The following is a 12189-nucleotide window of genomic DNA, read 5'->3' as shown; positions in this document are numbered from 1 at the left end:
TCCCTTACCCATGCAAATGGAAGCTATGGCAGTAATTTGCTGCTTGCAAGTATTGCCCAAATAGATAGTTTACCTTAAAGCCACTTGGCTGCAGCTGATAAAAATCGGCCAGTTCCATCTATATTAGAAGCATAATTGGCCAAGTCACAAGTTAAAATTGCCAATTGTAACCCTTAGTGTCTGTGGTGTTGGGCAGAAGGTGCTGCACTCACTCCTCCCTTCCAACCCTTCAACAATTTGAACAACTGGGTTTGTGAGACCATGTAGACTGTTGCCCTCATAAATATAGAAATATCAAGTTCTCTGATTTTTTTTTTCCAGTGACTGAAGTCAGCTTTAAATATGATCATTATTTGTATTGTTTCATTAGTAATGTATCTGAAATGTGCTTTGCTATTTACAAAGGTCACAGGATACATTGCTTAAGGTTAGTAATATCGATGTTTCCTACTGTGGCCATGTCTTTTTTTTTGTTTGATTAATTAGTTTGCTTCTGTCAGAACAGTATGATGCATTTGGAATTTTAAATATACCTAACTAAAGTAACTGACAGCTGATGGACCTTATCCATCCAGAGCTAGTAAACAGGAAATGTTTTGTCTTTTGAGTTCCTTAAAGGTCTATTATTCTAATATTTAATGTTAATTTTGCATCAAATCGTTATCACGTCATTTAAACCATCATATCACTGATACCATAAATACTTCATTTATATTTGTAGGAGAGGACTTAAGGTTTGGTGTCATCTTTTTCACATGACTTTTTGGAAGACATAATGTTATTTTGAGAAGAAGACAAATTGTTAGGAAATAATCGAGGGAATTCTATATTTGGTCCTGCGGTCATGAATTAAATTGTAGCACCAGAGTGCTAACGCATGGTGTCCATTATTGATGGGTGGGGGCAACAGTGGATGCAGAAAGACAGAGCAACATTAGAATGAGGCGAGCTTTGAGTCACGATCTGAAATAATAGAATTGGGGCCAATGAGTAGGAAATCCTGAGTTCCTGTGTATACAGCCAAAGGCGAGTTCTGCGCATGCATGCACGCACCCGCAAATATACACCCATGCAGGGTTTTTGTATTCACGTGATAAAAACAGAAAATATTCATGTTTATGTAACTGCAGCATGAAACTAAATGTTGTATTAAAACTTAAACAGCTGTCTAAGAAATAGCCTTTTAGTAAAGGTACATTTATAGGATTTCTGCCAACAGTTTAATATAGGAAACAAAAATGTAACTCGTGATTTAAATGGAATTTTGTCAACTAGATGTCAGTTTTGAAAGCAGTACATTAAGTAGAATTCTGAAACTCTTAGCAAGGAGAAAGCAATGTACAACTGCAGTAAATTATAAATTCTAGTGCATAATTGCTGTAATTTGTAGTATTCAAAATTAAAAACAGAACTGTAATTTAGTAAATCACACGAGAGCAAACAGGTGCAGACCTCCTGAACTTGCTCGATGCTCGCTTCACTCAGTATTGTGGGAGCACTGTAATCCATGTGGTGCAAGGTTACTGAAACCCACTGCATGTCTCCAGTGTAATGTCTGCAGATGCTTCAGTTGCAAATTCATCCAGACCTTAACCCAGAATAAACACTGTTGTATAATAAGAATTTGGAACGTTTAAATATTAATGACACAATCCATTAATATAATTTCAATTAATTGAGGTTCTAAAATTAATTTTATTATACTGCCCAATTACAGTGCTTTTAAGTTGAAACTTCTAATTATTTTGAAAAGCTGACCAGGACAATCAAATTACATATTAAATGAAATTCAAAAAATATTCTATTTAATAGCACTTCTAGAATTAGGCCAATAAATGGCACGATGTTGACCCAAAATGCAATTTTCAAAAATTGGTTCCTGAAAACGACACCTTCGATCGCAATGTCATAAGTTGCAACCAATTTTTTTGTAGGATCAATGGTAGAAATGGAGGATTGGTTCCTGAGCCAAGGCTGGAAATCACTCATCGAGCACTTTTGAGGTGTAAAATGTTCTCCACTATTGCCCTGTCAAGAAGTTGCTGAAGCAATTGTTGATGTCTGCATGCCTTAGCACAAGTTCCTTGGTTAGTGTGGGGCATATAATGAAGCCATTCGATCACTGTCAGTTGCCTGTTTAAATTTGAACTTCTGTGAGTCTATGGCCCTATTAAATAACACATAAGCGTATAAATCAGCGCTCCCAACTAGCACGAATTTGCCGTATTTCATACGGAAAATCGACTTGAATAAAGCAATACGATTTCTCGATTTGAAATGCACAATCCACTGCAGCCGTCGGGCCAATCCAACCTGACACTACACTGAAGGAGAGTATTTAAGCGAGAGGAGTTTTTTTAGGGCGGGGGGGGGGGGGGGGGGGGGGGGGGGGAAGAAAAAAATACTAAGAGGCAGCTCCCTGTAAAGGGCTGGCTGGCTTTGTAGGGTCGGGGGTGTGGGGGGGAAGTGGGAAGAGGAGCTGATTGGCAAGCCGCAGTGAATACATTCCTCCCAAAACTCTTCGATTGGTTTCCTTGGCGACGGCTCCTGGAAGACAGGGTCCCGCGTAGAGGTCCTGCCCCCCCTCACCTTCAGCGCACATGCTATTCTCCCAGTGAGCCAGAGAAGACACAGCCAGAATGGGACACAGCAACTAGTGAGTTTGGGAATTTGAAGCTAGGTGGGAATTTAAAGCTTAGGGGGAGGAGTTGCTTTTTATCTCTGGTAAGTAATTTTTCTTCTTTTTCTTTTCATTGGTATATTTATTTATTTGTTCTTTGTTTTTTTTTCGAGTTGTAGTTATATAAGTTAACCGAAGGTTTAAGACATGCAGGCGATCCCAGACCCGTGTCATGCTCCTCGTGTGCGATGTGGGAGCTCAGTGACACATCCACTGTCCCTTGCTCCTTCACGTGCAAGAAGTGTGTCCAGTTCCAACTCCTGTTAGACTGTTTGACGGCTCTGGAGCTGTGGATGGACTCACTTTGGAGCATCCACGATACTTGAGGACGTCGTGGATAGCACGTTTAGCGAGTTGGTCACACCGCAAGTGAAAGTTACTGAGGGAGATAAAAAATGGGTGACTAAAAGACAGAGCAGGAGTAGGAAGGCCTGCAGTCATCTCCCTTCAAAACAGATATACCGCTTTGGGTACTGTTGAGGAAGGTGGCTCATCAGGGAAAGGCAGCAGCAGCAAGGTTCATGGCACCGTGGCTGGCTTTGCTAAGCAGAAGGGCAGGATGAAGAATGGCAGGGCTATAGTGATAGGGGACTCCATCGTAAGGGGAATAGACAGGCGGTTCTGCGGACACAATGGAGATTCCAGGATGGTATGTTGCCTCACTGGTGCAAGGGTCAAGGATGTCTCTGAGCGGCTGCAGGACATTCTGGGGGTGAGGGTGAACAGCCAGCTGTCATGATGCACATAGGCACCAACGATATAGGTAAAAAACGGGACATGGTCCCATAATCTGAATTCAGGGAGTTAGGAGTTAAACTAAAAAGTAGGACCTAAAAGGTAATCTCAGGATTGCTACCAGTGCCACGAGCTAGTCAGAGTAGGAATGTCAGGATAGATAGGATGAATGCGTGGCGAGAGAGAGAGAGTGCAAGAGGGAGGGATTAAAATTCCTGGGGCATTGGAACCGGTTCTGGGGGAGGTGGGACGAGTACAAACCAGACGGTCTGCACCTGGGCAGGACTGGAACCGATGTCCTGGGGGGGGGGGGGGGTTTGCTTGAGCTGTTGGGGAGTGTTTCAGCTAATGTGGCAGGGGAATGGGAACCAATGCAGGGAGTCGGAAGGTAGTAAAACAGGGACAGAAACAAAAAGCAATAAGTGGGAAAGTGTAAGGCAGAGAAGACAGTCAAAAATCAAAAAGGACGACAATACAAGCAACAGTGACTGAGGGGAGCTCAGTGAATAGGCCCAGTAATACTAAAAGGAATAAAACGGGAAGTAAAAACATAAATGGTAAGCGACGCGGCAGATTGTTACATGAAGATATGGGTTCAACGACAAGGAAAATTAGGAGAAAAGTTAAGAGGAAATATAACTTAGGAGAGGTTACTGATCGAGGTGTTAAGATTCAAAACAGAGATATAAAAGTCAACATAACTGTACTTTACCTGAATGCTCGTAGTATTCGGAGTAAGGTAAATGAGTTGATGGCGCAAATCATCCTGAATGACTGATTTAGTGGCCATTACTGAAACATGGTTTAATGATGGTCACGACTGGGAGTTAAATATCCAAGGGTATCAAACTATTCGGAAGGACAGAGTCGATGGTAATGGAGGTGGTGTAGCTCTGTTATTCAAGGATGGCATCCGGGCAAATAGTAAGGGATGACGTTGGTGCTATGGAGAATAAGGTTGAATCCATTTGGGTGGAAATCAGGAATAGTAAGGTGTAAAAGTCACTGATAGGAGTAGTCTATAGGCCACCAAATAGGAGTAGTCTATAGGCCACCAAATAGTAACATTATGGTGGGGCAGGCAATAAACAAATAAATAACTGATGCATGTAGAAATGGTACAGCAGTTAACATGGGGGATTTTAATCTACATGTCGATTGGTTTAACCAGGTCAGTCAAGGCAGCCTTGAAGAGGAGTTTACAGAATGTATCCATGATAGTTTCCTAGAACAGTATGTAATGGAACCTACGAGGGAACAAGCGGTCCTAGATCTGGTCTAGTGTAATGAGACATGATTGATTAATGATCTCATAGGGATCCTCTCGAAAGGAGCGATCACAATATGGTGGAATTTAAAATACAGATGGAGGGTGAGAAGGTAAAATCAAACATTCTGAGAGTAAACTTGCTCAGAATATAAAAACAGATAGTGAAAGTTTCTGCAAATATATAAAACAAAAAAATGGCTAAGGTAAATATTGGTCCTTTAGAGAATGAGAAGGGAGATTTAATAATGGGAGATGAGGAAATGGCTGAGGAACTGAACAGGTTTTTGGGTCGGTCTTCACAGTGGAAGACACAAATAACATGCCAGTGGCTGATAGAAATGAGGCTATGACAGGTGAGGACCTTGAGATGATTGTTATCACTCAAGATGTAATGATGGGCAAGCTAATGGGGCTAAAGGTAGATAAGTCTCCTGGCCCTGCTGGAATGCATCCCAGAGTGCTAAAAGAGATGGCAAGGAAAATTGCAAATGCACTAGTGATAATTTACCAAAATTCACTAGACTCTGGGGTGGTCCCGGCAGATTGGAAAATAGCCAACGTGACACCACTGTTTAAAAAAGGAGGTAGGCAGAAAACGGGTAATTTTAGACCAGTGAGCTTAACTTTGGTAGTAGGGAAGATGCTGGAATCTATCATCAAGGAAGAAATAGCGAGGCATCTGGATGGAAATTGTCCCATTGGGCAGATGCAACATGGGTTCTTAAAGGGCAGGTCGTGCCTAACTAATTTAGTGGAATTTTTTGAGGACGCTACCAGTGCGGTAGATAACGGGGAGCCAATGGTATATCTGGATTTCCAGAAAGCCTTTGACGAGGTGCCACACAAAAGGTTGCTGCATAAGATAAAGATGCATGGCATTAAGGGTAAAGTAGTCGCATGGATAGAGGATTGGTTAATTAATAGAAAGCAAAAAGTGAGGATTAATGGGTGTTTCTCTGGTTGGCAATCAGTAGCTAGTGGTAACTAGTACCCTCGGGGATCATTGTTGGGCCCACAATTGTTCACAATTTACATAGATGATTTGGAGTTGGAGACCAAGGGCAATGTGTCCAAGTTTGCAGACGACACTGAGTGGTAAAGCAAAAAGTGCAGAGTATACCGGAAGTCTGCAGAGGGATTTGGATAGGTTAAGTTGGATAGGATAGGCTAGGGTCTGGCAGATGGAATACAATGTTGACAAATGTGAGGTTAGCCATTTTGGTAGGAATAACAGCAAAAGGGATTATTATTTAAATAATAAAATATTAAAACATGCTGCTGTGCAGAGAGACCTGGGTGTGCTAGTGCATGAGTTGCAAAAAGTTGGTTTACAGGTGCAACAGGTGGTTAAGAAGGCAAATTGAATTTTTTCCTTCATTGCTAGAGGGATGGAGTTTAAGACTAGGGGGGTTATGCTGCAATTGTATAAGGTGTTAGTGAGGCCACACCTGGAGTATTGTGTTCAGTTTTGGTCTCCTTACTTGAGAAAGAACGTATTGGCGCTGGAGGGTGTGCAGAGGAGATTCACTAGGTTAATCCCAAAGCTGAAGGGGTTGGATTGCGAGGAGAGGTTGAGCAGACTGGGACTGTACTCATTGGAATTTAGAAGAATGAGGGGGGATCTTATAGAAACATATAAAATTATGAAGGGAATAGATAGGATAGATGCGGACACGTTGTTTCCACTGGCGGGTGAAAGCAGAACTAGGGGGCATAGCCTCAAAATAAGGGGAAGTAGATTTAGGACTGAGTTTAGGAGGAACATCTTCACCTAAAGGGTTGTGAATCTATGGAATTCCTTGCCCAGTGAAGCAGTTGAGGCTCTTTCATTAAATGTTTTTAAGATAAAGATAGATAGTTTTTTGAAAAATAAAGGGATTAAGGGTTATGGTGTTCGGGCCGGAAGGTGGAGCTGAGTCCACAAAAGATGAGACATGATCTCATTGAGTGGCGGAGCAGGCTCGAGGGGTCAGATGGCCTACTCCTGCTCCTAGTTCTTCTGTTCTTATGCTATACCGTGCATGCGTGTCATGTCATCCTTCTCTCAGTCACGCATTCCCCCCCCCCCCCCCCCCCCCCCCCCCCCCCCCGGCATTATGGCATGGGTTTTCCCATTGTTCACAACCCCTGCCACTGGTGGGATGGAAAGTAAATTTGGGCCTCTATTCTTTATGGAAAATCTGCCATTTCTTTTGACAAGCCGTTCTTTTGAAGTAACTGTACCCCAATGGTTTCTTTTGTCGATCTCACTTCTTGGAGGATTATTCCAAGGTACAGTGTGAAATTAGTATTTCATGGGAAAAGGATAACTACAAGTTATCATTGATAATAATTGCTTGATATTAATTTCCACCTAGCAAGTCTAGGTTTATCATCAACACTGATGTGCTTTACCAGGAATATACTCAGTCTGCATGGTTTGTAAAATTTTCAGTTCTTGAGTGCTCTGAACAGGTATTTGCATGTTTATTTATCAAACTAGATCATATATCTACCCATTAAAAGTGAAACGCTGATCAAACCAAGTGTTTGAAACACAAAATTCTTTCCGTTTACTAGTAGCGAGTGTAAATGGACAACCAAACGATTCAAGATAAGAGTAATAGATTGCAGCAAGCATTGCCCTTATTGGCTTTAGTTTTTTAAAAATCTGCTGCAGATATAGAATATCATAGATTCTCTATAATGCACGTGGAGGCCATTCGGCACATCGGGTCTGCACTGACTCTTCTAAAGACCACCCTACCTAGGCCCAATCCCCGTCCTATTCCTACAACTGAACCCTAAGGGGTAATTTAGCATGACCAATCCACCTAACCTACACAGCTATGGACTGTGGGAGGAAACCAGAGCGCCTGGAGGAAACCCATGCAAACACTGGGAGAATGTACAAATTTCACAGTCACCTGAGGTCGGAATCGAGCCCGGGTCCCTGACGCTGTGAGGCCGCAGTTCTAACCACTGTGCCACCGGATTAATCCAGCTAAGAGGCTTTTTCTATTGAGTAGAGGGGGAGGGAAGGGAATGATGAGGAATGTTTCATGTTTAGGGTCTTATTCCAGTAAGCCACGTTTTGTTTATAATTCAAAATGTAATCAAAGGGAAGGCAAGGTTTGCAAAAATCTTTACATGTTTTGATCTATTCATTACTAGATCTTCCTCCTTGCATTATGTACCTTCTACCCATGTTTGCCCAGTTATTTTTTCTTAAAGCTCCTTGGCGGTGGCATTAGTAGTATTGTTACTGGAGAAGTGATTCAAATACTCTGGGATGGTGGAAATTGAATCCAATAATTATCTGGAATTATAAGTGTAATGATGATTGTGAAACCATTGTCTATTGTTGTCTTAAAAAAAAGCAGCTGGTTCACTAATGTTCACTCTTAAATGCCCTCTAGCAAGCCACTCAGTTGTATCAAACCACTACAAAGTCAATAAAAAGGAAAGACACCGAAAGACCACCCGGCATCGACTTCTGCACTGGGAACAACAATGGCAAACCCAACCCTGTGGACCCTGCAAAGTGCTCTTTATTAACATCTGGGGCTTTTACCAAAATTGTGAAAGCTGTCTCACAGACTACCCATACTCAATGTCCCAGCTGCCACTATCACCATGCCCACCGGCAGGACAGACCCAGCACGGTGGAGGCGCAGTGGTATAGAGTCGGGAGGGACTGCCCAGGGGATCCTCAACATTCACTCCGACCCCATGAAATCTCATGGCTGCAGGTCAGACATTGGCAATAAAACCTCCTGCTGCTCATCATGTACCATCCACCGTCAGCTAATAAATCTGTACTCCTCCATGTTGAACACCGTTTGGAGGAATCACTGAGGGCAGCAAGGGCACAGAATGTACTCTGGGTGAGGGACTTCAATGTCCATTACCAAGAGTGCATCAGGAGCACCACTACTAACTGAGCTTGCTGATTCCTAAAGGCATAGTTACTAGACTGGGTCTGTGACATGTGATGAGGAACCAACAAGAGGGAAAACTTACTAGATCTCACCCTCACTAACCTGCCTGCCGCAGATGAATCTGTCCATGATGTTCAGTAGGATTGACCACCAGACAGTCCTTATTGAAACAATGTCCTGTCTTTACATTAAGGATCCACTCCATTGTGTTGTGTGAAGCTATCATCATGCTAAATGGGATAGACTCAGAACAGATCTAAAAACTCAAGACTGTGTATCCATGAGTGGGCCATCAGCAGAATTTTACTCAGCCACAATCTGTAACCTCATGGCCCAGCATATCACAAACTCTACCATTACCACCAAGCCAGGGAATCAACCCTGTTTGAATGAAGAGTGCAGGAGGGCATACCAGAGCAGCACCAGGCATACTGAAAAATTAGGTGTCAAGCTGATGAAGCTACAACACTGGACTACTTGCATGCCAAACAACATAAGCAGCAAGTGGCAGACAGAGCTCAGTAATCCCACAACCAACAGATCAGACCTAATCTCCGCAGTCCTGCCACACCTAGTCATGAATGGTACTGGACAATTAAACAACTCACTGGAGCAGCTGGCTCCACAAATATCCCCATCCTCAATGATGGAAGAGCCCAGCACATCAGTGCCAAAGACGAGGCTGAAGCATTCGCAATAATTTTCAGACAGAAGTGTCAAGTGAATAATCCATCATGGTCTCTTCCAGAGGACCCCAGCATCAGAGATACCAGGCTTCAGCCAATTCGATTCGCCCCACGTGATATCAAGAAACGGTTACAGGCACTGGATACTGCAAAGGCTATGGGTCCTGATCATATTCTGGCAATAGTACTGAAGACTTGTACTCCAGAACTTGTCCCGCCCCTAGGCAAGCTGTTCCAGGACAACTGGAACACTGGCATCTACTTGGTTAATTGCCGCCCTCGCCCCATCAGTCTCCTCTCGATCATCAGTAAAATGATGAAAGGAATCATCAACAATGTTATCAAGCAGCACTTACTTGGCAATAACCTGCTCACTGACACACCATTTGGGTTCTGCAAGGGTCAGTTAGCTTCTGACTTCATTACAGCCTTCATTCAAACATGGACAAAAGAGCTGAACACCAGAGGTGAGCGTGACTGCCCTTGACATCAAAGCAGCATTTGATAGAGTATAGCATCAAAGACCCCTAGCAAAACTGGAGTAGAGGGAGAACTCTTCACTCGTTGCAGTCGTAGCTAACACAAAGGAAGATGGTTGTGGTTGTTGGAGGTCAGTTATCTCAGTCCCAGGACATCATTGCAGGACTTCCTCAGGGTAGTGCCCTAGGCTCAACCATCTTCAGCTGCTTGATCAATGATCTTCTTTCCAACATAGGGTCAGATGTGGGGATGTTCGCTGATGATTGCACAGTGTTTGGCATCATTTGTGGCACCTCGGACACTGACGTTGTCTATGTGCAAATTCAGCAAATCCTGAACAATATCCAGGATTGGGCTGGCAAGCCGCAATTAACATTGGTCTTTTCTTACCTGGTAACATTTATGTTTTTATGTAACAGCCCTCTTATGAGCTCAGCCAACTGATTTTTCCTATGTGAGCTGGGTTGATTTATAAAAGGGCTAGCTAGCAATTGGTGGAGGAATCTGAGTCCATTACAGCCAGGTTTAGTTGCATTATCATCTATCTATCTTCTCATTACTATTTTCTAAGTGATATTGCATGCAAGCAATGTTAAGTTTCCACTGACCTGTTCAAAGCCTTAAGGAAAGCTGTACCATCACACTGCTGCCTGAGACCAGTTTCAGGTATTTCAGTTTGAGCTACGGATTTGATAACACCATAATGTTTACTCTTGATATAGCTGAAAATGTTTGTAGGAATTGTGCGACTTTTAACTGGATGATTTTTTTTTTAAAGTGTCCAGACTCCAGCTGCAAGCAAGATTTATTGGCCTACCTGCAGCGCATTGCCTTGTACTGCCATCAGCTGAATATCTGCAGCAAAGTCAAAGCAGAAGTCCAGAACCTAGGCGGGGAGCTCATTGTATCTGGGGTAAGTATTAGGTACTTAATCAATGTCTGTAGGCCCCCCGTAGTCTTCCGTTCAGTTCCTGAGTAGAGGGACCCAATCTTGATTTTTTTTATTTAAATGTTTGGTACAGGGAAACAACCTGAATCCCTCTGTGGAGCCCATTTAAAAGTTGGTATTAATTTGGTAATCCAATGTGCAGTTCACCCCTGGGTGCATGTGAGCCAGAGACGCAGCAACTCCTTGTGTAGAAAGTTTCTAACATTTTCTTTATAAGGGGTGAAAAGAGGATCCAGCCCTGTTGAAGCTAGCTAGAAAATTCCAGGGGCTGGTTTAGCACACTGCTAAATCGCTGGCTTTGAAAGCAGGCCAGCAGCACGGTTCAATTTCCGTACCAGCCTCCCCGAACAGGCGCCGGAATGTGGCGACTAGGGGCTTTTCACAGTAACTTCATTTGAAGGCTACTTGTGACAATAAGCGATTTTCATTTCATTTCATTCCATAGACTGGTTAGACTCGGCACAACTAGGTCTAATTTGGAACTGATACTTTGGATTCTGGGAAAATTAAAGGCCTGCATCTCTTACATGTTTACATTTAAAAGTGGTATTTGGTTCACCCAGATGTTGCTCTGTTTTTATCAACTGTTAAACCCAGTAGTGGCCAAATACAAAGATTTCTGATGGAATATTAAATAAAGTAGTTACTGAAATACAGGAGGTTATTTGCAAAATTTAAAATATGTTGGTAGGATAAGTGGCTGCAGTTTAAGTGACAAATTAAATGGTCTGTTTTGTTGCTGGATATGTTAATATTAGTGTGCTGAAGTAAATTGCAATACCATGCCATAATAGAAATTTATCTAATATTTTGATTTACTCCTCCTTTAATGTACACTACCTGGATGAGCATGCAAACTAAATTGAATAATTCATTTGCAGTAAATAAACTTTTAAACTGGAAGATCCTATCTTGTGACATGGTAGTTGGCCTTTCTTGATGTTTGCATTGCCATTCACAGTTAAGGCTTTATATAGCTTTGCAATATATGTAATAATTTCGGGTCTTGGCTGAGTCACAAAGTAAGTCTTACATTTTGTTGGGAAGGAAGGGATAATATAGATAATTCATATTGTTTCATGGATGCTTGCCTACAACTCCTTGGAGCACTAAATGTGTCTAGATTGGAAAACTCACAGGCATGTAGCTTCACATTTGGGACCGTATGTGAAAGATGAAACGGCAGTTATTTCACCTAAACTAACTCTTCAATGCCCCTGTTATATTTTATCTTCTCTGGCTGTCAATTGCTCAGGTACATTTTTAATCTCATGGAAAAAACTTTCCTTTCTTGTATGTGATTGTTCCAAGCTGCATTAAAATCTGTATAACTGATGACTAAGTTGAGCTTGGGCTAATACCGCAGAATGCATTGTCGAGATGTATAATTTTACCTGCATATGGTGGTTTTAAAGCAATCTTGCATGATCCTGAACCAATCAGAGAATCGGGTGGTTTGCATTTTAAGG

The 12189-nt window shown here is 42.3% G+C and overlaps 1 protein-coding gene across 3 annotated transcripts in view; it reads left to right on the top strand.

Moving 5' to 3' along the window:
- ctnna1 (catenin (cadherin-associated protein), alpha 1) overlaps nt 1-12189 on the top strand; it is a 188959-nt gene that overhangs the window by 174087 nt on the left and 2683 nt on the right. For all 3 annotated transcript variants that reach the window (XM_038795451.1, XM_038795452.1, XM_038795453.1), the window contains one exon: nt 10550-10684. In XM_038795451.1, the coding sequence (XP_038651379.1) occupies nt 10550-10684 (135 nt within the window). The remainder of the gene's footprint in view (nt 1-10549; nt 10685-12189) is intronic.

Source organism: Scyliorhinus canicula, chromosome 4, assembly GCF_902713615.1.
Source record: "Scyliorhinus canicula chromosome 4, sScyCan1.1, whole genome shotgun sequence".
In the NCBI taxonomy this organism is placed as follows: Eukaryota; Metazoa; Chordata; class Chondrichthyes; order Carcharhiniformes; family Scyliorhinidae; genus Scyliorhinus; species Scyliorhinus canicula.
The sequence above is the reverse complement of the archived record's forward strand: the minus strand, read 5'-3'. Positions and strand labels throughout refer to the sequence as shown.